This window comes from Poecilia latipinna, unplaced genomic scaffold, assembly GCF_001443285.1.
Source record: "Poecilia latipinna isolate Pla-1442-1.1 unplaced genomic scaffold, P_latipinna-1.0 Scaffold22, whole genome shotgun sequence".
Lineage (NCBI taxonomy): Eukaryota > Metazoa > Chordata > Actinopteri > Cyprinodontiformes > Poeciliidae > Poecilia > Poecilia latipinna.
Window position 1 is genome coordinate 529,111 of NW_015112638.1, and position 26,142 is coordinate 555,252.

The 26,142-nt window shown below is 36.5% G+C and overlaps 2 protein-coding genes across 4 annotated transcripts in view; both read left to right on the forward strand.

Annotated features, from left to right (window-relative positions):
• LOC106949789 (ras-related protein Rab-5C-like) overlaps positions 1 to 7,258 on the forward strand; it is an 11,814-nt gene extending 4,556 nt beyond the window's left edge. For all 3 annotated transcript variants that reach the window (XM_015036290.1, XM_015036292.1, XM_015036302.1), the window contains exons 2-6: positions 723 to 1,020; positions 2,627 to 2,778; positions 3,465 to 3,587; positions 3,679 to 3,772; positions 5,995 to 7,258. In XM_015036290.1, coding sequence (XP_014891776.1) covers positions 852 to 1,020; positions 2,627 to 2,778; positions 3,465 to 3,587; positions 3,679 to 3,772; positions 5,995 to 6,128 — 672 coding nt within the window. In that variant the 5' untranslated portion in view covers positions 723 to 851 and the 3' untranslated portion in view covers positions 6,129 to 7,258. The remainder of the gene's footprint in view (positions 1 to 722; positions 1,021 to 2,626; positions 2,779 to 3,464; positions 3,588 to 3,678; positions 3,773 to 5,994) is intronic.
• Positions 7,259 to 16,274: 9,016 nt separating this feature from the next.
• Positions 16,275 to 26,142, forward strand: part of LOC106949806 (zinc finger protein 385C-like) — a 109,343-nt gene continuing 99,475 nt past the window's right edge. Inside the window, exon 1 of the mRNA XM_015036315.1 lies at positions 16,275 to 16,465. Within this exon, the coding sequence (XP_014891801.1) occupies positions 16,423 to 16,465 (43 nt within the window). The 5' untranslated portion in view covers positions 16,275 to 16,422. The remainder of the gene's footprint in view (positions 16,466 to 26,142) is intronic.

The following is a 26,142-nucleotide window of genomic DNA, read 5'->3' on the forward strand; positions in this document are numbered from 1 at the left end:
GCTATGGCGGACCAGATCTGGCCCCCGGGGCTTGAGCTTGACACATTTTGTTTTGACTATTTTGAAATGTAAATGTATATTTATTTAGCATTGATTTATCTCTATTCCTTAGTTTTGATTTTATTACAAAATTTAAATATATGTTTTAAGTTAGCTAAGTTTTAACTGGAACATACCAGAAATATTTCCAATCTTCCTAATTGGTCTTTCTTGAAACCAAATGTAAAATGTGTCAGGCTTTTTTCAGCCAGCTGATCAGTAATGAGCAGCAGCAGGTTGGGGAGCATTGTGCTTCTCTGTGCTCCACACAATCAAAGTAATATCAATTAATATCGATCTTTTAGGTTTCAGTGTCTTAAATATGTGACTATAAATCTAAAAATGTCCTATTTCCATCCAGGGTTTCCCTCAGTGTATTAAAAGCCTGGCGGGCCACCAGGCTTTACTTGTGTCCCCACCAGGCTTGGCTTTATTTATTTATTTGTTTGTTTATTTCTCTTTTAAGCATTGCCTTTTTTTAAGACTTTATAGTTGGTGTTTAGTTATTAATCTTCCAATAACGCATATCGTGATATTTTCAAATTTCCTGTCAACTTTAAACATTTTTTAACTCAAAAACATGGCGGCCAACTGGATGAATGACATCAGCACCGGGTTTAGAAAGTTTTCTGGAGGAAACCCTGTCCACCACTGAATTTTATCTTTTTATTTTTCCTGTCAAGGACCTGAACTCTTCGCTGTGGTGCGATCCATCTGGTGTCCTCTCCAGTAGTGCGATCGCTGCCATCGCTGATCCTCAGACTCGGCACCTGACGTTACACGTTGCTGACCTGCAGTTCCTCTGACTACCAATGGCTGGGCGCGGCGGTGGAGCAAATCGGCCTAATGGTGCTGCGGCGGCAAACAAAATCTGCCAGTTTAAGCTGGTGCTGCTGGGGGAGTCAGCCGTGGGCAAGTCCAGCTTAGTGCTGCGCTTCGTTAAAGGCCAGTTCCACGAATTCCAGGAGAGCACAATCGGAGGTAAAAAGAAACTGATAAAGAAATGGAGAGAGATGCAGTTTGAGGGTCTTTAAAGGAGAGAAACAAATCTTCAGTTTGATTTTATATACCTGCACAGTGGTGCAGTTGGTAGTGCTGTTGCCTTGCAGCAAGAAGGTTCTGGGTTCGATTCCCGGCCCCGGTCTTTCTGCATAGAGTTTGCATGTTCTCCCTGTGCATTCGTGGGTTTTCTCCGGGTACTCCGGTTTCCTCCCACAGTCCAAAAACATGAACTGTCAGGTTAATTGGTCTCTCCAAATTGCCCCTAGGTGTGAGTGTGTGTGTGCATGGTTGTTTGTCCTGTCTGTGTCTGTGTTGCCCTACGACAGACTGGCGATCTGTCCAGGGTGACCCTGCCTCTCGCCCAAAACGTTAGCTGGAGATGGGCACCAGCAACCCTCCCAACCCCACTAAGGGACAAGGGTGTAAAGAAAATGGATGGATGGATACCTAGATATAACAGTGATGTATTATAATAGTGCTTATTGATTTGAAATTAAATAAACTACACTTTGGGGAATGAAGACATATCAATGATTTATTTTTAGCTAAATAAGGAATTACATTTACAGACTTGGCCAAAACGTTTGAGAATGTCAGAAATGTTTTTCACCAACCTTATTTCCTTATTGTTAATTGTTTCATTGATGTTCTGTGGTTAAGTGATACCCATTTTATAAGTTTCAATGGCTTCAATTGAGTTATATATATCCAAATATGAATAATATAATAACATCTGAAGCGTTTCTTTGGCCTTCATTTTAGTTGCTGAGCCATAAAGTTATCACGGTCTTGACCAAATCGCTCCTGGATTGTCATGCAGTTGTTCTTTGAGTAATTTTTTATTTGCTTTCTTTATTTTTGCCAATGTTTTAGCTGAAATTAGTTAATGATGAGAGTTAACCACATGGGATTCAGCCAGTGCAGCAACTAACAGTTATTTTAGTAATCTATTGATTATTCTGATGATTACTCTGTTAATCAGATCAAAAAAATTACACATTTCACTTAACATTTCGTTTGCATTTTATTTCCAAATTAAAAATACATGAAAAGATACAAATGAACAAATAATTACATTCATTTTTAAATAAGAAAATAAATAATAAAAATAATGAATAAATAAATTATTTTGTTCCTTAAAGTGCAATAACATGGCATTCCTTGAATGGACATACGCAGTTTCTTGTTTGTTTGTTTTTTTTAGCAAATTACCATTTTTTTGTGTGTCTGTAAATTCCACTTCTCAGCTAACTAAATTAGTTGACAACTATTTCTATAATTGATTAATCGCTTGGATGCAGCTGAGGACATGATCAAACTACCATTCAGACCAAAAAAATCCTGGTCCTTCCTGCAGAATGTTGGCCTGTTCTTGATGTTTTTCATGAAATTTTCTTTGCTGCCTTCCTTGACACCATCACAATGGTGTCAATTTTCAATCCCTGTAATCCCGACCAACTCATTCTCAAAACATTTGCCCACCTTTAGTAGACACAATGCAACCTGATCCGATTGTCTAATCGTCCGATCTTCCATCTGAACCTCAAGTATTAATCAGAACATATTGATGCTGTTTGCCCTTCAGCTGCATTCCTCACTCAGACGGTCTGTCTGGACGACACCACTGTGAAGTTTGAGATTTGGGACACAGCGGGTCAGGAGCGGTACCACAGCCTCGCCCCAATGTACTACAGAGGCGCTCAGGCAGCCATCGTGGTTTACGACATGACCAACACAGTGGGTATCAGCTGCAGGATCAAAGAGTTGACATGAACAGAGATGGCTTTTTTTAGTCGTTGAATTAATTGCAATCTGATTAAAAGATTATGTTAAGCTAGAAGACTGAAAGTTTTGCTTTGATTATGCAAGATATTCTGAAACATGAATCCTTGTAGGATGACCGAAGTGAAGTTGGGCCTCCCACCTTTTCCAAATCAGACAAAATTGGGTCAAAAGTTTGTGCTACGTTTGTGCAGCTAAACTTTTTGTTTGACGCTGTCATTTTAAAGATATTAAAAAATGTTTCCAGAGGTCATGAAAGGCCAATGAGCCCTCCACCTTCATCAAACCAGATAAAATTGGTGTCAGTCAACTCGACTATGTTTGTGCAGTAAATATTTTGTTTGTGCTGAAGTTTAAAGGTAATTTTGATTTCATAAAATTACCTTTAAAGTTTCATTAATATCTTCATACCCAAAGCAACACAAATAAAATATTTGCTGCACAAACGTAGTCAAGTAGATTAACACCAATTTTGTCTCATACGTACAAGGTAGCACAAACGTTTGACACCATTTTTGTCTGATTTGCTTGGATGTGTGTTGTGGCTTCCTGTGTCTCCCTGAGTGATGAAAATGTTTCCCTTCACTTAAAAACATCTTGAAACTTCAGAATCGTGCTAATCCAGTCAACTGGTTTACTAGGACACTTTTACTCGTGCAAAAAACTGGGTGAAGGAGCTTCAGAGGCAAGCCAGTCCCAACATCGTGATCGCTCTGGCAGGCAACAAGGCGGACATCGCTGACAAGAGAGCAGTGGAGTTTCAGGTGGGAAGATTTAATAGTACCACTGAAAAATTTTACGCTGATGTTGTTTTCAAATCAATTAAAGATAAATCTTGACAAATAATCTTTCCAGGAGGCGCAAACGTACGCTGACGACAATAGTCTGCTCTTCATGGAAACTTCAGCCAAGACTGCGATGAATGTCAATGAAATTTTTATGGCCATCGGTAAGTAGTGAGTTGGGTCTCACACCAACAAATATTTTTGGTAGCAGCTGGTTAACACAATCGTAACTGATTGGATTGAATTTCATGAGAAGAAAAGAGTAGGGGTGGTAACTAAGAAGTCTACACTTTCAGAGTGATTAACATTTGTTTGCAGTCATATGTAGTTTAAATTAGAAATGGAGGATATAGAAGAGAGTTGTCTCATTGTCTGAAGAGAAAAATAAACTACATCGAATATTAAATAGGCCAACTTATTTGTTTTTCTAATGAATTTAAGACACTCTAAGGTCTTAATTTAAGACTTTTTAAAGATGCTCAGAAACTTTGTATGAACAGCACTAGGAATCAAAAATCTAAAGTTGTATTGTAATCAATTAATCACATAATAAATTAAAACAAACTCAATTTCCATTGACATAATTTATTTTTATCTCTCTTTTCTCTACAAAAACCTGGAGGATAAAAGTTTTCAGTTTGGTGTTTTGATCTCAACTAGTCCTTTTCTTAAGAACAATTTTGTTTATAAAGACTTCAAAATTAATTTTATTTGCTGTTTTGTTTATTTACTTGGGATATTTAAAATGTCATCCAGTTCCAGAGTAAAATGTTAACTAGAATTTAAAGTTTACTGATCTTTGAGAATGTGTTTCTGCCATTATCATTATGTTACTTAAAAATGGTCTCAATACAACAATATTATTGTTTATAGCAATAACTTCTGGAACAATTGGCGTCCAGCAAAATGTGTCGTGACAGGCCGAGGTACAACAGTTATAAAATTACTCTTATCATCATCATCATCATCATCAGTAAATACCAGGGCTCGTGTCTGACAGAATGACAAACGCATTTAGCATATTAACTTTAGCTTGAACAGGAGAGAGTTTAAGTTTTATTCCTTGCACCACTCCTCTGTTTGTCATTATCTGAAGTCGACTTCCTGTCTTTTCTTTCCCCCAGCTCACACCTTTATTTACAGCAGTTTCATTATTACCTATTTTGAAATGCGCAACCCATAAATAACATGATTTCACACCTATGAACAAATACGAGCACATCTGCATCTGCACACAGAAGGACACTCATAAACAGAAATGCATACGTGCATCTCAGAGTTTTTCATGGCAGATTGAGATTCAAAATTATTTTCATTTTATAAAGATAATAAAACTCTAACCTTCAGCTCCCCGGCCAAATCAGGACTTCGTAATCTCTAAAATGTTTAAATACTTACAGTCAGAAGTGTGTTAATAGATAGTTAATAATTTTGATCTTAACCTTTAAGCTCTGTAAAAAAAAATAAAATAAAAAAAAAGAAACCTAAGAGCCCACTGCACTAAATCCCATTGAAATCCTCCTGGTTTTCCACCAAATATCGATTCTGATCTCTTCCTGAGTTAAAACATTAGTGTTGTTGTTTCTAAATGAACTTGTTTTCTTTACGTTATTTGAGGTCATTTCTCATTTTTTGCAAATAGTAAATTTTTGCTTGTAATTTCAGAGACATGTTGTCAATAGTTCATAGAATAAAAGAACAATGTTCTTTTTACTCAAACATAAACCTATAAAAATAAGAAAAACCGATAATTTTAATTGGTGTCTTAATTTTTTCCAGAGCTGTTTATACAAATCCCCACATGTTCTAACACTCAGTTTAAATCCCCAGTACCTTGTTAAAATCACCTTGATAAACCATCCAGAGAAGAAATTAGAACAAACTTGGATATCTAGAGAAACTACATGTGACCTGAGATCAACATTTAGCATTAAACTTTTTATGCTTTTACTTTTCTATTAGTTTATAAATTCTGAAGTTCGTTTTCTTTTTCTTTTGTTTCTAATTCATGTAAAATACTTTGAACGGCCTTGTTTCTGAAAATGTACTGTAAATAAAATTACCTTACCTTTTAAAACTGGCTCAAACTTTACAATTTTTCAAAATCTGTTCAAAACGCTATGAGGAGAAAATCTGGTACAAATCACCCGAATGTGTGATCCTCTTGGTCACAACTGGTGGTGGCAGCATCATGCTGTGAGGAAAACCTGCTTAAGGCTGAGACTAAAATAAATATGTTCAAGTTTGGGTTAATGTGACAAAAGCTTGAGGACGTAAATACTTATTGCAGAGACAAAACGTGTGCGATTTTGAAGGAAATAATGCTCAAAAACAACACTTTGTTGCTGAAAATTTCATTTCTTTTCAAATGTCTGTGTCTCTATAGCAAAGAAACTTCCAAAGAGTGAGCCTCAGGGCGGAGCAGGACAAGGCGGGCGGACAAGAACCGGGGTGGATCTACAAGAGGCGACCCCCGCAGGCCGCAGCGGCGGCGGCGGCTGCTGCGGCGGCGGCCATTAGCGAGTGCAAAACGACGAATTTGGAGAACGAGCCGTGAACTTCATTTTAAGGACAACATGTAGCTAAACCGCAGGCAGGCAGGCAGGCAGGCAGGCAGGCAGGCAGGCAGAGGAGGGCAGAGCCTCTCGCTTCTCCTGTACTTAATCTGATATTACAGATGTGATTATCTGGATCCTCTGATTAAAAGAACTTTAACGAGAATCATAAGCTAGAGGGAACTCCCAGCATCCTCCAGTACTTCTTTACCGCCTTTCCACTGTTTGTCTAAAATCCCATTCATCTTCCGTCTGTTTGGCTTCTCAGAGCGCTATTTTCAGGTTGCTGCTGTTCTGGGTGAGCATGTATGTTTGTTCTGAATGCTTGAGTCAGAGTGTGTGTATGTGTGCGTGTGTATAAATATATGCACACACATGTGATCGATGTCTGTCATTTCCTTAATTGCTGATCTTTATTTAGTCAACCAGTACGCAATATTGTTAATGCTAAACTTGCAAGCAGCAGAGCGATGAAGCTTTTTGTCTTATTACAATGAAATTCACATGATTGCATACCTGTTTGTTTGCACCTGGGATTTAACTCAGTAGTTACTAATGTGTATAGTGAGACCTTTGTGTGCATCCACACATACTACAAAGATTACTAAGATCGTAACCTGTAAAGAACGTCGTTGCCTCCAATGTCTTTAAGGGAAAATGCCTGAAATTAATCAGTTTTGTGAGGGGAACTTGCTGACTTTTGCACAAATATTGCTGAAAAACACAGTGAGGTTCATCTACAACCAGCAGTGCAGATAATCTGACAGGCATGCAACACATGCATCTCCCATACCCATATCAGTAAGGATCGGACCGTTCGGATTTCCACACCCCACTAGAAATGTAAATGTTATTTCTGAGAAGGACTCGGATGAAACGGATAGTTTTAGAAATGCTCACAAACTTGTTTTTTTGTTTTTTTTGAGGTGTGATGATTTGGTGGTTCACTCATAAAAAAGCTTCTGAAATGTTGGAAAAATATATAGTTGCTTTCATTTGTTGTGTCCTGATAACTAACACCGAGATGTTAGTCATTTTTTAAAAAGAGATATGAAATAACTTGTAAATCAAAAAAATAAATAACATTCAAGACTTCTTCTGTTTTGTTTTGTTTATATTTTGGGATTTAATTACATTTAGTTTTAGTTTTTTGGATGAAAATGAAAACATTTGCTTAAAAATATGAAAATATTTTTTAGATATTTCAATATTACAATTCGGTTAAACTCCTATATGTTCAAAATTAATGACAAAATTCCCCTTCTAAAAACATTTGAGTATAATCTAAGACCAGTAAAATGTTATTTGATTCATGCACTGCAAGAACACAAAATATTACCAAGTATTTTTCTGTAGTTCCTAGTGCAAATATTTTATGCTTAAAATAAAACTAACATAAAAGTAACTTTTTAGCAAGATTTAGAGGCTTGTCTTAAGTAAATAATTCCTTAATATTGATTAAAAATTTCTAGTTCTACTGGCAGATAAATTAACTTATAATATGGGGAAAAATGTTTTAAGTTAAATAATCTGAACTTTTCCATCAATATTAAGAAATTAATTACTCAAAACAAATCTCTATATCTTGCTAAAAGTTATCAATACGTTAGTTTTGTTAAGATATTTGCACTAGAAACTACACCAAAACTACTTGATAAGATTTTGTGTGTTTGAGATAAAAACTTAAATCAAAGGCAAAACCAGCATTCAAGATGGCTTTCCAAATCATCACCAATTGTGAAAACTGCGATGAAGTTTGTTTTTTGTCTTCTACACTCTTTCTCCAGACTCTGGAACTTTGATTTACAAATAAAATATGAAAATTACCTGCATCTAAAAAGAGGCCAACAGTCGAAGATGCTTTTGATGTTTTCTACATTTTTCCTTCCACTCAATTTTCCATCACAGCGTTGTGACAGAAAACCCATCTTGTCAAGCAATGACCTTTTGTGGCTTTCTCTAGTTGCAGATAATGTTAATAAAATCCTACCCTGTAAGCACTGAAACAGACAATTTATGATCCTATGAAATACTTAAATTCTTAGAGAAATTTTGATTAGCTAGAATTAGAATTGATTAAAAAAAAAACTAATAGAATTGTTTGAATATTGTGGGGAAAAAATTAATGAGTAACTATTTCCCAACACTAGATGGTAGCACAATACTTAAATCCTAAAACCAGAAAACTCTGAGACGTCTGAAAGAAGAGGGTCTTTCCAGGTTGTTGGTTTATATAAACAAAGCAAATTAAATATTTATTGTATAAAAGAACCACAACGAGAGCACATTCAATATTATAGGTATTTTCCTAAATGATGTGAAAACATGAACATTTGTACACACACTTATTTACATTTATGTAAATACTGTTTTGCTTTTTTGCCTCTTTTTGAATGTTTGATGACATATTTTGGTCCAAAATTAGGAAATCATGGGCTAAAAAGTTGCTTCTAACATTGCAAATTAGCAGGTTTTTGGCTGAAATACTGGGGGGTAAATAAACAAAAAAAAAAAACTTTGAAATTCTGATTATATTTTGGTTTTTGTACCGCTTAAAGATTACTATTGACTAGTGACTCCATCTGGTCACTCCTAACAAAACCTTACGGATGGATGCCCCCTGGGAACTAATCCTCCCCCTACCAACATTTCTGAATAAATGAAGCATTAAAAAGGAAATATTTAACAATTTCCATTGGGGGGAAAAATAATAAACAACCTGATTAGCTTTAAAGAAACAGTTTTTTCACTTCAAGTTATACAGCTACATTTTTTTTAGCTTTATTTGTAGTTTCCAGGTTGGCAAGTTTGAACAATATGCCTCAAAATAAATTTGCAGGCCTTATTTAGAAACATAAATATGAACGTAAATGCATTATTTCACATATTTTATAGGCATCCAGGTATTTAATTTTCACAGGTAGGCTAAAATGACCTGAATTGATCAGCAAAAATGTTGAATGGTTTAAATTTATCCCACAGGTTCACCTAAATAAAATGAAAAATTGAGAAATAGAGAACATAGCTTAAGCAGGCTGCTTAAAGAAAAAAACATCTTTTTAATCTACATTAAATTATATACTTCCAGTCTATATTTTTCTAACTTGCTTTTGTGGTTTTTATTCCACTAACAGTACTTTAAATTTATCATCGCTGGCTCAACACACACACACACACACACACACACACACACACACACACACACAGTTTCACCGATATGGCGCCGTTTCTGCCCAAAGAAAAGCGACTGCTCTGCTCACAGTAAATGATTTTTCATTTGTTGGGCTGTCAGTCAAGATGTGTTCTGTCAAAAAAGAAACTCATTTCATGCTTGGCCTCTGTGAATTATAATGGGCTGAGAGCCTGACTGAAATTGACTGTGTTTAGGGGAGCAGCTTAGCAGAATAATGAAAATGTGGCCTGAAAAATAAACGTGTTTCTCTGCCCTTTCTGGGTTTGTAGTCTTCCTTCAAGACAGGAAATGAGGTCATGGTTACTAGAATTATCTTATTAGCTACTGGGACTGTAAATTAATGTTAATATTTTACAGAAAACATAGAATTTGACGTATTTTTACCATCTTCCTGGACAGAAAGAAATGTCGTTAAATATCAAGGACATGGGGACGGCCTATCTGGGTTGTGTTTCGCAGGGGAGTCTGAGATTTCTGCTGATAGCGATCAGACGTGAGATGTGGTACAATAATTGTCTCTTATCTAAAATGAAACATCTGCCACCAGGTTGGAGCTTAGAGAAGAGAAGAAGGAAACTGAATGCTATTTAAAATAAAAAAAAACTGTTGTTGAAAGTGAAGCAATTTTTTTAAAATACCAATCTCATAAAAAAAAAATTAACTCAATAAATTACTTTTTAGAATTTCTTAGATTTATATTATGACCTATTTTGTAGATGACTGTACACAGGTATAGATTTATATTCTCAATTTATAATCACAAATATCTCAAAATTATTTCTATATTGGCACTGATGTTAAACACTAAGTGTAAACTTTTTTTGTTGTTGTTCAATGGACTCACTAAGAAAAGATTATTGACATGTTTAGCCTTTTTCCTAGTTTAAAGTCATTGTTTTGGAGAACATAAGAGTCCCAATTTATCATTGGTTCTCCAACAAGTCTCCCATTGATGGTCGATCAGTTTTTTTGTGATGGCTCCTTCACTGGAAACCCTGGCAGATTTAGTGTAGTTAAATATTTTTGTTAGTACGTCGATCTGTTTTTTCTGTGAAGTTGTAAGATTAAAATTTTGTGTGTTTAGTGTTGCTTATTAACTTTCTTTAGGCATGTTTCTCACCATAGCCAACTTGGTTCTATGTGCAAAGTGAGGAACCACCAAGGTACACAATGATCTGAGCCAGAACCAAACAGTTAAAAGTCTAGGAGTGATCTTCCTGGCAAAACAACCAGGAAGATGTTGGATCCAATGTCGGATGATCCAACGTTGGATCATCCGATCCAACGTTGGATCGGATGAGGTATTCTTCTCCAGCTAGGATGAACAGCTAGTTCATCCCCTGCCACGAGACTTAAATAAAATTGCCTTTATTTTGGGAATTTTGCACCTATTGACATCGGGACGTGACGTCACGATCTCCAGAACTCCGCCCACTCCGCCATGACGGACGTCAAAATAATCAATGCGTTCTGTAACTTAATATCGCTTCTATTTAGTTGATTTCCCTTTAAAAATAGACATAGGGTGCTGCGCGGTCGGTTCTATAGGCAGACAAGGATGCAAACCAAACTTGTCATTTTATTTTATAACTTTTTAATAAGGAAAGCTACGGCGGCGATGGATAGCAGCTGTCAATCATAACGACTGGCAGCTGTCAATAATATTGACCGTCAGCGCTCGTTGTAATCGCAGATTTGCAGCTGTTAGAACATAAGGAGTCCAGACCAAATTACATAAAACAAAAGGGTTTATTCAATCCGAGGCTGGACATAGAGGTACTGGGGAATCGTGGCAAAAATAAACAAAAGTGTGGGAGCATTCACGAACCAGCCAGCAGTTGACCGTCGGATTCGGGCCGCTCCCCTCACCCTACAACCAAAAACCGGAAAACCTCGGCTTTGCCGACGATCCCCAGACCTAACACTTTTTACAAGGTAAGAAGATTAACGTTTATATACTTTATAAGAAAGTATTATTAGAAAGATATAAAATATCGCATTATGGAGAATTCGGTAACCATGGAAACATGATTATGTTTCCATGGCTACGGTCATGTAGCCTAGCATGTATATATAAAAACTGGTTAGTATCCCGTCTTTTGTACGTTTTTAGGGCTGATCTGGTGTAAGGGCAAACCACTGTTTATGACAGTGATATAAATCAAGTGCTGTGAATTCAGGAAAAGTCGGCAATTTGAACAACACGTCAGGAGGAAGGAGGTTTCGGTCGGTTTCTGAGCTAGCTACCGCCGTCTATAAGCACCAACCAGGTGTGTTAAATTAGCTTGACTCGTACAAGTTAAAGCCACACATAAACTGGCAAAAACAACTTTTGAAAACAATTTCAGTCGCTCTGTTCAGTCCCTCACTTCCGACGTCCGTCATGGCGCCTCTAATGATTAAGTGAAGTAACTGCAAAGACTCAATAACAAAGAAGAGCTTAATGTGGTTAAGAATACATTTCAAGATTTACTAGCGTCCATAGATTTTCCTGTCACTGACTGATCCTAAATAAATCTGTTTTCATGTGAATATTAATACACATCATATTTGCATGTGTGATAAAAATCACTGAGTTTTTGATAGATTATGAGTCTGATTTTTGGATAGATTGAGAGACTAACAGTGCTACAGCACTTTGTCCTCAGTGAATCTCAGCCATTGTGTCGAGTGCCATTCCTTTCCTGAAACGGACTCAAGTGGACTTCGGTGGCATTGACTCCCAAGGGACAGACTGTACCAGGATGTACACTTTTACCCAGGACACATCATGATCTAATTTTCATCACTTGCCTTTCTGAGAGTCAATCATCCCCTTTCATTGTCAGCTTGTCAGACTGAGCCTGACTAAGAGGGATGATCTCGTCTAAATCTAAAAATGTTTATGGAAAGTGAGCAGAGTGCTTAGAAAACAGACTGAACCAACCTTACACACATTTTAATCGTTTACTGTGTTCCACAATAAAATACAACTGTTCTGTTTAGGGCTGAAATGAATTAGTAGTACTAATCATGGTGAATCGATTGAAATAATCGTAAAAAAGAAAAAGACAATTTGGTGAAAAAACATTCAGCAACATTCAGAGCAGTAATTAAGCCAAAATTGTACAAAAATATAAGATAAAACCACTTTTCTGTCTATGCTTTACTTAACACTTAAGTGTTTTTGATTAAGGAGTGGCTTTGGTATACAGCATGTATCAAACTGAAGGCCCATGGGCCAAATCCAGCCCACCATAGCTTTTTATGTGGCCGTCTAGATTAAACACTAAGTGTGCTTAAATATCATGTTTTCAAACAAATTAATGTAATTTTTATCTGTTTACTGCCAAATTCTATCAATCAGTCCCTCCAGTTTCTTGAGAATTATTATGGAAATTCACACAAAATCAACAACTACACTTTTTGTGCTAATAATTGAGAGTTTATTGCAGATTTTTCTCAAAAATTGTCAAAAACTTTCTTACTTGAACTAAACAGCCATCTCAGCCTTAATTGATGTCAGATTATAGTACATGATCTATACAGCAAGAAGTAAAATATACTTCTAGAAGGTTCTCCTCTCTCAACAGAGTGACCATTGGGTTCTTCGATTCCACCCTGACTAAAGTTTTTTCCCTCCAATCGCTCAGTCTAGACGGCCGACAGCTCTTGGAAAAGTTCCGGTGGTTCCAAACTTCGTCCATTCTCGTCAAACTGGCCACTTTGTTCATTTTAACCCTCAAAGCATAAAATATTCTCTAGCCTTCCCCAGATTTGTATTTTAAGACAATCCAGTCTACAGACTTTGCCTTTGATTTAATTCGTGCCTTTCTAAATCAAGTCTAATCAACTGAATTTACAACATTGGACCCAATTTAAGATGTGGAAACATCTCAAGGCTGAGCAAAGGCTGTTGCGTAAATGTGAATTCTTGGTTCCTATTTTTAATAAAACTCAAACGTTTTTTCCACATTGTCATAATTGGGGGTTTTGTAGACTTTTGAGGAAAGAGATTAACTTAATATAATTTGGAATAAGGCTGTAACGTAACAAAATGCAGAAATATTGAAGCGCTGTGACTCTGGATAATGTCCAAAACCTTTCAGAAATTATTTTGTAACTTTTTCTTGTTTTTGTTTTTTTGTTTTTTATTTGGATTATCTTTAGTTTGTGCTGCATTTTAAGATCAATAGTGCCATTCTAAGAGATTTCTTAATTATCCAGATCTTGTGGCGAATGAAACTAAATTAATCCTAATTTAACAACCGTGACGTGGAGAGGGGTTTCTTTTTTGGACAGGCCATTGTTGGCTGGGGTAGGTTTATTCTTCATAACTTGGAAACTGCTTTTCTGAATTTACTAAGATTGAATTTGTTTATTGTAAAAATTAATTTGGTAATCTGAAACAAAGTGATATATATAAATAAGTAGATGCAGAAGATGTATACGAGGGAGAAAATACTTTTTACTGCTGAGATTTGAACTGGACACCCTTTTGCTGAAAAATTACAACATAAACTACATTAACACCTTGGATATAATTGTATTTATTTATATTGAAGTGGAAAAATACCTGCCAAACCTAATTGCATCAAATAAAAAAAACATAATTTGTCTGCTTGAAAGCTTGATTGATGGTTTCATTTGTGGTAAAACATCACTTCAGACGCTATGTCCTGACATTTGTCACGTTGAGAAGAAAGGATTAATATTTCTACATTTTTAGATGCCCTTTAGACAACAGGTGTAATTAAATCAGTCGCATACAGAAGACAATAAACGGCATACACTTTATGAAACAAAAAACAACTACTACAAATGACGGGGGATTGTGTAGTCAAGCTGAAATACTCTTCAACACTGGGGGTTGCTCTGCTCCAGGCTGTGAAGTGCAGCCATTATGTGGCTGCAGCTCCACACTCCATCTTTTTAAAATGAACCACTGGCATCCTGAAAGTGTCATCTCAATCAAAACATTAAAGTTGAAAGGCAAAAAAAAGGAGTTTATAAAAAAGAAGACGTGCACACACACCCACATTGCCATGGTGACCGGGTTGGAGCTATAACACGCTGCTCCGCGTCATGGACAATTTCTTGATGATTTGAGCGCAGCAGAATAAAAATGTTCTTTAATGAAAGCACTCAAGATGATGATGGAGCCGAGGGCTGTTATTAAGTCTGATGGAGGGAGCATGATGACTGGCCTGCACACATTTTATTCTAACCTTAGCAGCAGGAGGCTGATTCTTCTTCACTGGAGGTGCCCAGTGCATGCATCTGTTGGGTTTTCTTTAGTCTCCGCACCCAGAAGCGAAAAGACGAGTGCAAACATATGAGCTCCTTTATTTTTAGGGCCGATGCCTTATGGTGAGGTCAAGCAGGGCGTCAAAGGACTTCAATGCGAAGGACATTTGAGTTTGAGCTATGAAGGACATAGCTCAAACTCCAAGTATGTTCCACCGTTCATGCATCACAATCTGGCTGACAGCTGAATTAAACACGCACGCATAGCGAGCTGGCCACCACCGACGCAGGCATGTCCTGGTGTCACTGAACTCCCCGAGTCTTCTGCAGGCATCTGCTTTTGAATGCAGCCCAACGATGTTAATGAGCAGCTATGACAGGGCCGGGATTGGACCTTACACGACATAAATATGACCTAGAGGTGGGGAGGGATTTGACGTGTCACAGTGAGACACCATTGTCCTGTGACTTCTCAGGTTGTTTATTTTCGACCATTAAGCTGGAGCAGGTTTTTACTAGAACTGTTTATAGGCTAACATTAGCATTGTTGTTAAGCTTTAAATTCCACTTAATCTTTCATCAAATCTACTATGAGGCCATTTGTTTAGGCTTGTTTCAATGAATAATTAAGGCAAAGGAGTTGGGGGCAGGCAAATGCGACTCAAATCTACTTTGTTTTGCCCAAATGTAACCAATATCCGGCTTTTTCACCACAGTCAGAACTGCCCAATTTAGGTCTTTTCACCCCAAAAAATATACAATCTCTCCCACCTCCATACGTGGTACTTATAATGTAGTATTATTAGAAAAATAAAATAAAATTACAAGAATAAAGTCATAATAATCTTTAATTTAACCAGGTTTGTTCCATCGAGATCAAAAGATCTAATTTACAATACAGGTGCTCACTTTTCCATTGGCACTCTTTGAATGAAGCTACGTTCCCGAGACTAATTTCTACAAAACTTTGTAAATATTCCGCTAATGTCAAAAAAACACAATTTTGGTGTTTTCATTAGACAAGAGACGTAATTAAAAGCACACATGAATAAGTTTGTTCATGCATGGTATGACACTCCAACTACTTCCTGTTTTTGNCTTCTTCATGGTTTGCCAGTGGCAACATCCAGTTGATCATATGACTCTGATGTGGGGAAAAAAGTGTTTCCATCAAAACCAATTTCAACACTGCCAACCCTCCTACCCCCTCATCCTCAGGCCAAGTCTTTTAATTGGAAAACTGAAATACCTGTTTCCCTTAAGTGAATTTATTTTCAAAATGTCAAATTGCTCAATGGAAACGCAGCTTGAGAAAACGTTCAGGTGTAACTTTTATTTTTAAACTTGAATCAGTGGCACTAGTTTTGACCTTTTTGTTTTCCTGAGCGTCCTAATATTGTATATAAATCTCTGTGCTTCCTTTTTTTTTTTTTTTTTTACCTAAAATTAAATTTTAGGAGGTGTTTATGTTTAGGTCTAGGGCATAAAACTGTCAGTCTCTTAATCCTGTTTTGAAAACGTAAAGGAAAAAAAGCATGTTTTTCCAAGTTTTTCTTCTTGGTCGTAACATTTCAAACGCCGTGTGTGTGAGTTGCTGCTTCTCTATGCCTCCCGCTCTGTGTTTTATTTTTTTTTTCCTCACCGGCTGATTTCATTTCGTCCTCCTCTGTTGTCCTCTGTCATCCCCGCGCGCTGTGATTCGGTATCTCTCTCGCGCAGGCGGCGGTGGCGCAGCGCGCGCCCATTACCCGCGCAGTTTATCTTTTTCTTGACTGGCTCGCGGGAGCGGACGCGCTCTCACGAGGAGCTGAGCTCGCGCTGTAATCTGTGGCAGCTGGAAATGGACAGCGACAGCAGAGGAGCTCCGCAGCCGACTCACTCAGGTAGGAAAACAGTTTTTGATTTTACATTTGGAAGCGGGTTCTGTTTAAACTCCATTTAGACTCGTTTTTAAAAAGCTTCTCTTAATGTGCCACTCTTTATTTTACCAAAAAGCAGCTAATTTCTGTAAAACTACCTCAAACCATCAAATGGACTTACATGTTTGTAGTAAAACACATCATACAGTTGTATAATCGCCATAGTATTTAAAGTTTGTATTGTGGTTCATGTTGAGCTACTACAAAATATAAATTAAAGTTGGGAATATTTACAGGAAGTAATTTCAAGCATCAAAAACGCAGAAAGGTCTTGAAATTTAATCTCTTGCCTAAGCTTTTCTTTTTCTTTTTCCCTGAAATGATGGTGGTGAATCAGATTTAATGTTTTAGAATAAGATGATGAATATTTCCATATTTTCATGCTGGTCTGTGTCATTCTTGGTAGCTTTATTGGGCGAGGGAAAGTCTTAGCACTGCTGCGTCTGGAGGTCAAAGGGTTGCTGTAAAATAAAGAAACCAAATTATTTAATTCTTGTTAAATGTAAGGTCTTTCTTTGGCTCCGACTGCTGTGCTCCTTTGTAGATGCTCAGTTGTGGATTATGCAGTGGTGCATTGTATGTAGGAATTCATATATTGCGGATGTGATATTGAAATAATTTCTTTTTTATACAAAATGACATTTAAAAATTTCAAAGATCAGATAGATATTCTTAGAAAAGATGTAGCACAATTGATTTAACTAAATATTTTAGTTCTGTTTTAGCAAAGTTAAATTTCCAATACCTCAGTATGAGTAAAGGAAAAAATATTGTGAAATTTTTTCTAAAGGATCTCCCCAGAGATTAAAATACATTCATTCACTGGCAATGATTTTCTCTCTAAATAGTGTATATTTACATGAAAATATATTTACTTTGTTCTAAATTGAAGCTTTTTAAATTACCTTTAAACACCATAATCCTAACTCAAGCATTTGTAAATATTTATCTCTGTTATCCATCATATAATATAAGGTTGTTATTTTAATGTTAAGGATAATAATATTAGCCTTAAACATAAACAAAAGGAAAAAGTCTCATCCGTCCTTCTGCTTGTCCATTGCTGTGAAATGGTCGGTAGTAAATTGCGGACAACAAATCACGATATTTGGCAGAAATCAACCAACTGGAAACGTCTTTTTCAGTGTTTTCCTCCACATTTTTCATAGAAACCTGAAGCTTGTGCTCAAAAAGCAGAGCAGGTTTGCTCATTCCGATGTGTTCTTCGTGTTTCTGCAATATGGAGGTCTGTTCTGCATCGTGTGTAGATTTACAAATTTCATGCTAAATACCACAAAATCAAAACGTTTACTTTTTTTTTTTTGCACACATCTAGTAAGGCCAGAGGTGCACCTGAATTCTGTTTTTCTAACAAGATTCTGCAAATTTGCTAAATGAATAAAAGCCAGAAAAGAGAGCATTTCGAGGTATTTCTAAATCTGAAATATCACATTTGCGTCTGGGATTTGTGTTTAGTTCATGCGTCCTCGTAAAGATCCCTGTGTGTCTCTTTCATTACTGCAAGTGTTGCTGTGGCGTGCTGAGCTGCAGCTCAATCCAAGTAGAGTAGACACACTTAAACACCCTGCACTGGCCACATCATTACGTTCTACATCCTCTTTAAATGACCTTGCTCTCCTCAGTCCCTCTTTGCGGCAGCTTCAAACCTAAATGGCCACAAGTGACTGTCTCCCACCTGCCAAGCGCAGCCAACGCGATGTTCTTTTCCAACTAGGCTGAAGCAATCATTTTGCTGCAAACAAAAGGTCCTTGATTCATCAAGTCCCGCATCTCCCACTGCCCACTCCCCAGAGGGATGCAGTCATTTTCACCAGCACTCCTTATGTGTGCAGCTGGGAGTTTGCGCTTCTTCTTCTTTTTTTTTAGTAGCTTGTAGCTTGCTTGTTCTTCTGGATGCGAATCAAACAGAGAAATCTGGAAACGTATATTTCCCCCACAAAGAAACTGCAGGATTTAGACCTTCATGTTGCATACGAACTACTACTAAAGTCAACTTTTTTTGCTGATTAGCTGACTAACTGGGTTATTTAGTCAATCAAATGTTATTTCTATAGCACATTTCAGCAACAAGGCATTTCAAAGTCCTTTACATCATAAAAATAGAAGAAACACAAACTCATGCAACGTAGAATCAACAATCAAAACATTACATTTAGTCAAGTGCCATCGTTAAGTTAGTAATCGATTATGTTTCAAAAGCGACTCCAAGCTGGTGGGTTTTTAGTCTAGATTTAAAGGAAGTCAGTGTTTCAGCTGTTTTGCAGTTTTCTGGAAGTTTGTTCCAGGTTTGTGGTGCATAGAAGCTGAATGCTGCTTCTCCGTGTTTGGTTCTGGTTCTGGGGATGCAGCGCAGAACCAGAACCAGAAGACCTGAGCGGTCTGGAAGGTTGCTATGACAACAGCAGATCTTTAATGTACTGTGGTGCTAAGCCGTTCAGTGATTTATAAACTAACAGCAGTATTTTAAAGTTTGTTCTCTGATTTACAGGGAGCCAGTGTAGGGACTTTAGAACTGGGGTGACGTGCTCTAACTGGTTTTAATCAGAACTCCAGCAGCAGCGTTCTGGTCTGATTTTTTTTTTTTTTTTTACACTGTTGCAGTAATCCGTGCCACTAAAGTTAAATGCATGGATGAGTTTCTCTAGATCTTGCTGAGACATAATGTTCTTCAGGTGATACAAGGCCGACTTTGTAATCGTCTTTATGTGGCTCTGAAGGTTCAGATCAGAGTCCATCAGGCTTCAGTCCTGATCACTGGTTTTTAGTTGTAATAACTGAAGCTGTGCGTTGACTCTAGATCGTTCCTCTTTAGGTCCAAAGATATAACTTCAGTTTTATCTTTGTTTCTTCTTGGAGAAAGTTTTGGCACATCCGCCCATTATCTGTATCATTTAGTCTTCTATGTTTGTGTTTCTGTGTTAATTTTTTTTTACATTTTTGGGGTAAATTTATGTCATTCTGCAATATTTAACCTAAATCCGTCTCACTACTAACCTCCTTCAGTCGATCTACACAGTTTAATTTTCCCATTGGTCACACCGGGACAACTTGGTACAACTTCATCCCAGGCCTGTGTTTGGGTATAAAACCATCTCATTCATGGGGTTGCTGTGGTGGCGCAGGGGCAAAGCATGACCCACGTATTGAGGCCTTAGTCCTCGTGCCGGTGGTTGCAGGTTTGATTCCCAGCCTGTTGATATTTGCCACATGTCTTTCTCCTGTCTCATTACCCCATTTCCTGTCAAACTACTTTCAAATAAAGGCCACTAGAGCCAACAAAACCTTAAAAAAACCCCATCTCATTCAGACCAATGTTGCCAGATTGGGTGGGTTTCTACCCAATTGGGCTGGGAATTGTTTGAATTTGGACTGCTTTTCACAACATTTGTCAAGTTTCTAGGAACCATTCAGTGGGAAATTCTTTTGAAATAAGCACAAAATCTTTAGTAAAACATTGTGCTGTTGCACTTACCTAGTTAGAAGATTCATTTTGAAATGTTTAGAATCTATTAAATGTCATAATAAATTATTAGTCATTGGCTAATCAAGTGTCACTATGTAGTAGTATTGTACAACCCTTTGCAGGATCATGATTTGGATTTTTTTTTTAATTTTGGGGTTGAAAACAGTCAGATATGGCAACTCTGATTCAGACACGCTTTAAGAGAGAGGTTAGTTATACTGTCAAGGTAAAATAAACATTTTTAAGCTGTTAAAAACACTAAACAGTTTGATGTTAAGGACACCTGGTCTTCTCATAGCTTTTCTGAAAGTACAGAAAGTACCAGTGCCTTACGGGAAATACCTGGGCTGAAGGAAAATCTGCAAACCTGGAGGCTAAAAACTAAGGATGGGCATTTATCGTATCATTGGTTTACCATTTGTTGTGATTTCTTATCATAATGAGAATTTTGATTATTGTTGTTGCAATAAATTCCAAATGATGATGTTTGGAAGCCCCCAAACCTGTCCATGTTGGTCAGGATTGTTAGTTTTACTATTTTCCCCATTGTTTGTCAATAAAAATATCAATAAATGTAAAAATATGATTAATGGGACACTTATAAGAAGCATATTGAAAATATGTGTGGTTTTCAAAAGCAGCATTTGTTTGTTATGCAGTCACAATCATACAGTTAAATAAAAAAAGTAACAATAAATAATTCTTATTGCCACCTGTATTGTTATCACAATACCACGAAATATCCCTGGTTAAAGAAGCTCAGATTACTGCTTCTGTATGTGGAGCTAAAATGGGTTGATGATGAATCAGGTACTTAGTAAGTGATGAAGAAAGTGTGACTCATTTTAATAAAATAACAAACATTGTTTTTGGGGGGAATAGCCAGCAATCTCTGCTCTTCCAGCTTCTCAGTGGAAACTACTTGCTGCTCTTTATCGACTTACTTGAGGTCTTGGGGGGAGGAAAATTGTCTGTTTTTTCTTTTTTCATTCTAAATTTGAATCTGACAGAAGACCTGCTCCAAAAATTACTGCACTCACTTTTTAATGAGGTGCTATGCATGCACTCAGCCTAAAGTCTGGCCATATTTATGTATATTTACATTAGCACAGAGGTGGGAAATGTACACACAGCACCAAAAAACAACAACACAATTTTTCATTTACTGAGGCAAAATAACAGTTTATCATCAAGGCCAAGAAAACACAGTTGTGTTATTATTATTCTGACAATGTGTAACAAGGTAGAACAAAGGATATGGAATATTTTTTACAATCTAATGGAGTTATAAATTCAACCATTTTTAATAGCATTTGATAATTCTTTACAATCCGCAGCTGCTTATTAAAAACATCCCCATCACTTATCTTTTGAGAACCTTAAACTCTTTTAACATGAAATATTTTTCACAATCTGCTTGATCAATTTTCCATTTGGTAACAGTAGCTAAACGTAGCATAACACAATACTGTTGTAGCTGTGATATTGGCACACGATCCTTAGCAATATCAAAACAACCATTTAATAACCATCTGCCTAATGTTTGTCATAACACAAAATCAGTCAACCCATATATTGATTGCCTGACTTTGTAGCAGTGACTTACTTTAGTTTTTATCTGCGACTTTCTAGCTTCCTGCAGTGGGTAGCTGTGCTACCGTCCTAACACTAACTTCTATGTGAATAAGAACCACATTGTAGAGCTTAAGTATTATCTTCCTCAATCTTTGCTCGTGTTAGAAGACGTTTGGTAACGTTTAGTTTTTTTTAGTGTAATGTTGTTAAGTTGCGGTATACGAGAATGCTTTTTTTCCTTTTATTATCCGAAACCGTTTCAGTGACAGGAGATGTGTGAAGGCTATTGAGATCACGCCTTTTAAAAAAGTATATTTTGTGAGATTTTTTTTTTTTTCAGTTTGGCAACTCTTCAAAATAAAAGGCTGATAGTGTTCTTTACTGGTTAAAGGATGTTACAAGTCCAATAGATTCAAATCTTTGAAATTGTCGCAATAAGCAATTAATCAATTAATTGCAGGATAACTTAAAATGAGCTTGATAGTTTCCTTTCTGATTAAAAATGTTTCTTGAATTGAAATTATGCTAATGAGACACCATAATTTGTGTAATTTATTGTTTTTGCTTGTTTTATTTTGGATATTTAAAATATCTTCCAGTGTTTATTGTTTCTTTTACAAAATTAAAGTTTATTGGACATCCATTATTATGCCACTACTAATCTGTTACTTGAAAATGGTCTCAAAACAAGAACATTATTGTTTATCGCAATATTTACTGGAACGATTTAACGTCCAGTAAAAATGATCTTGACAGATCTTGTTACATGGACTCCGACTGAACTTGTTACAAGCAGATAACTATAAATCAGGGATGTCAAACTCATTTTTGTTTTGGACCAAATTAAAATCATGGATGCTCTTAAAGGGCCAGTTGTGCCAGAATGTATTGATAAAACCTGTTCACAAGCTGTTAAAATATCAATGAATCCTTAAACTTAAATAAGATTATTGAGCATCTTTTCTGTCCCGCCAGATTTTTTATTCGTTTTGTGATTTTGCAATAAAAATCAAAGTGTTTGTTAATTTGGAAATATTTGCAATATTTGCCTTTATTTATGACGACTTTATTACTCGCTGTATAAATCATGGACTAAAATATGACATCAATTAAGGCTGAGGCAGCTGTTTAGAACAAGTAAGAAAGTTTTTGAAATTTTTTGAGAAAAATCTACAATAAATTCCCAATTATTGTTGATTTTGTGTGAATTTCCACGATAATTCTCAAGAAACTGCAGGGACTCAATGATATAATTTGGCAGTAAACAGATAAAAACTACATTAATTTTATTAATAGCATAATATTTAAGCACGCTTAGTGTTTAGTCTCGGACCTAGAGGGCCACATAAAAAGCTATGGCGGACCGGATTTGGCCCATGGGCCTCGAGTTTGACTCATGATGTAGATAATTCAAAATACTTTCTAGAGCCAGTCAGTAAATTGTGATCAGTTGTGTCAAATGCAGCACAGAGATTCAATAATACCACCAAAGAAAGTCTACATGTAAGATGTTACGACTGTTTAAAATATTTACGGATGACTGAAAAGCATTGAAATGATTTATTTTGATAAGTTTATTGTTAAAATTATCAACATGTCATCCATAGTATTCGTGACTGTCAGTGTTTTTAAAAGGCCTTAACTTACAGAACAATGACGTACTTCCATTTCCAACCTTTTTCATCCTTTTCACCAGATATTTTCAGAAAAATCTGCTCAGGATTTTCTTTTGCAGTCACAGTTTACATATGTATTTCACAGCAGGCCAATTTTCTGCTGGAGAAGGGCTCTCACAGCTGGATATGTTGGGAAGGGATGGGGGAGCGAGTCTCTGTCTACGGCACACAAAGGGCAGGACAGAAAATACCATGTGGATTTACCATCTTTTCATTTAAACCATCACCCCCATAGTTGCACATGCGGTTCCTTGTACGGATATGATGGAAACTTGTTTTTTCGATCATTAAGGAGTCAGTCTGAAGCAAGATGTCAATAGTAAAAAGCAACTCCTACCATCGCAGTGCAGAAACATGTTTTAGTGAAGGGTTAGTGCTGACATCTTTGTTTACACAATCCGTAAGTCACCAACATCTGAACTGAACTTTAATTTTGTATATCTTGATTCACCCTGAATTGTGCATCATGTCTTGCAAAAGCAAGGTTGCATTCTCAGATTACCTCAATCCCAAACGCCGCTGATGAATCGGACCGACCCGCTTATCTTTTCGATACCCTTCCCCTCCCCCATCCGTCGTACTTTCTCTCCTATCTCAGAGCTTTTTCTTTTGTACTTTAACATTTGGCTGCCGCCGTCTGCCTCAGTAAAAACCATCAGCTGTGAAATTGAGAATAATCATGTGGAACGAGATTGAGCGGGGAGCAGCTTGAGCTCCAGCCCTCTCCTGTCAATGGAGTCATGGCTTCTGCTGATAAAGTCTACCAAAGACCTTCTGACTTCTTGCTAATCAGCTTCTTTTTTTTTAATCTAAAACCCTTATGTCTTTAGTGACAAGGTGGTAAAAACTATAATTGAATATAAATAACGAAATCTGTGTGTTTCCTGTGTTTTTAATGGAGATTGATGACATGTTCCATTGGCGCGTGACACTGAATGCTACAGCTGCCATGTGCGTGGCATTCCTAATGTGTTTTATGACTAACGTCCATGACAGCCAGCTGGCACACAAATCGTTCTGTCTTCATTTGAGGACCCTCTGGCAATTGGCAAAGTAAAACACAAATAAACCAAGAATTAAAAATACATAAATCAAAGAGTCCCCACATAAGATCCTGCTCGCATAGAAAAATACACACAGCTTTCACTGTAAATGTATGTCCTAAAATTGTCAGGACCAAATAGGTTTTCATGAAACAGTCTGTTAGGTACACAGAAATGATAAATAAATTAATTAATCGCATGATAAATTAAAACAAACTCAATCATTTCCTTTGACATGATTTTTAAAAAAATTCACTCTACCAAAAACTGGATGATAAAAGTCTTCAGTTTGGTCTCAACTAGCTCTTTTTTTTGAAGGACAATTTTGTTTAGAAAGACTTCAAAATTAATTTTATTTGTTGTTTATTTATTTTGGATATTTCAGATGTTGTCCAGTCCCAGTGTTAAATATTCACTAGAATTTAAAGTTTGCTGATCTTTGAGAATGTGTTCTTGCATTATTATTTTGCCATTACTGTTATATTACTTAAAAATGGTCTCAAAACTACAATATTATTGTTTATCACAATAACTAATGGAACAATTTATCGTCCAGCAGAATTTATTGTGACAGACCTAAGAATTATAACCTTTATCAAAGAAGCTAGTTTGAAAAACACAATTTGAATGGAGATTATCTAAAGGTAGTAAGCAAAAATATTTAGTTTATTTAATGAAGTCTATGTGTGTAAATCTAATACTTAAAAATTTATTACTATCACTTAAACTATTACTATTTTAAATTTATTTTTCAGTTTTGTAATTATTGTACTTATTTATTTTTAAGTAAAAATTATTTTTATTTATTTTATCTGAGTACAGATCAGAAGAAGAAGGTTTCATTTGGGAGATACATTTTTATTTTATTTTTTTTAGTGTATTTAAAATACAAAAATTGGTGCTGATTCATTTTACATTAGCTGGATAATCAATTTGGAAAAAAAAAAACATTTTGGGCAGCTGCATTTGACAAAGCTATTTCTCCAAAAAATATTCTAAAAAGTGTGTCAGGAAACAATAATAACTTAAAAGCTAGAGTTTTAATATTTCAGCTAATTTTAGATAGTATATAACAAATATATGCTTGAAAATATTACCTTTATTTAGGCAAGAAACTCCTCTTCATGTTCTGTAGCTTGCAAAGGAAAACAAGCACTTTATATTATCAGTAGTAATTGGAAACAGCCCATCAGTTAAAGGACAAACCACCGTTATCATCAGAAGCGAATTGCAGGTGGACACCATCAGTAGAAACAATTGATTCAGTCCAGATTGCTGTTCCCAGCTTCCCCCAGTGAGTTTGCCTCAAACACAGATCTGAAATGGATTTATGGTTAAGTCCCCCATTGAAAACATAATAGCTCTCAGGCTCTGTCATTATAAGTCAAATGAGCATCTCATTCACGCAGTAAACCTGCCTCTGCTTCAGTAACCGGGATCTTTATTTGTTTGTCCTGAGCAGAGCTGCCTCCATGGCTCTCTATAGATATCTACATGGTGATAAAGCTGGTCGTAGAGAAGTGTCAAAACATCCACAAAGGGTCGGTAAAAGACAAGCCGAGAACGGCCAATACTAAAGACAAGTTACATAGACTTGACTGCATGAATTATAAAAAGTAATTTTATAAGCAGCTGGATTTCTGTCAAGGAATTTGAATCTCCCTTGAGGTAAAACAGCATAAATGTTAGCAGTGATGATTTAGTGAAGGTGTGAAGTTTCTTTAAGAAATGCTGTGTGAAAAACAGCATTTTTTCCCTTCATGTTAATCAAGTATCAACACTAGCCCTGTCACAGTAACCCAGAGGTTCCCAAACTGTGGGGCGCGCCCCCTAGGGGGGGCTCCGTGTCATTGCAGGGGGGGG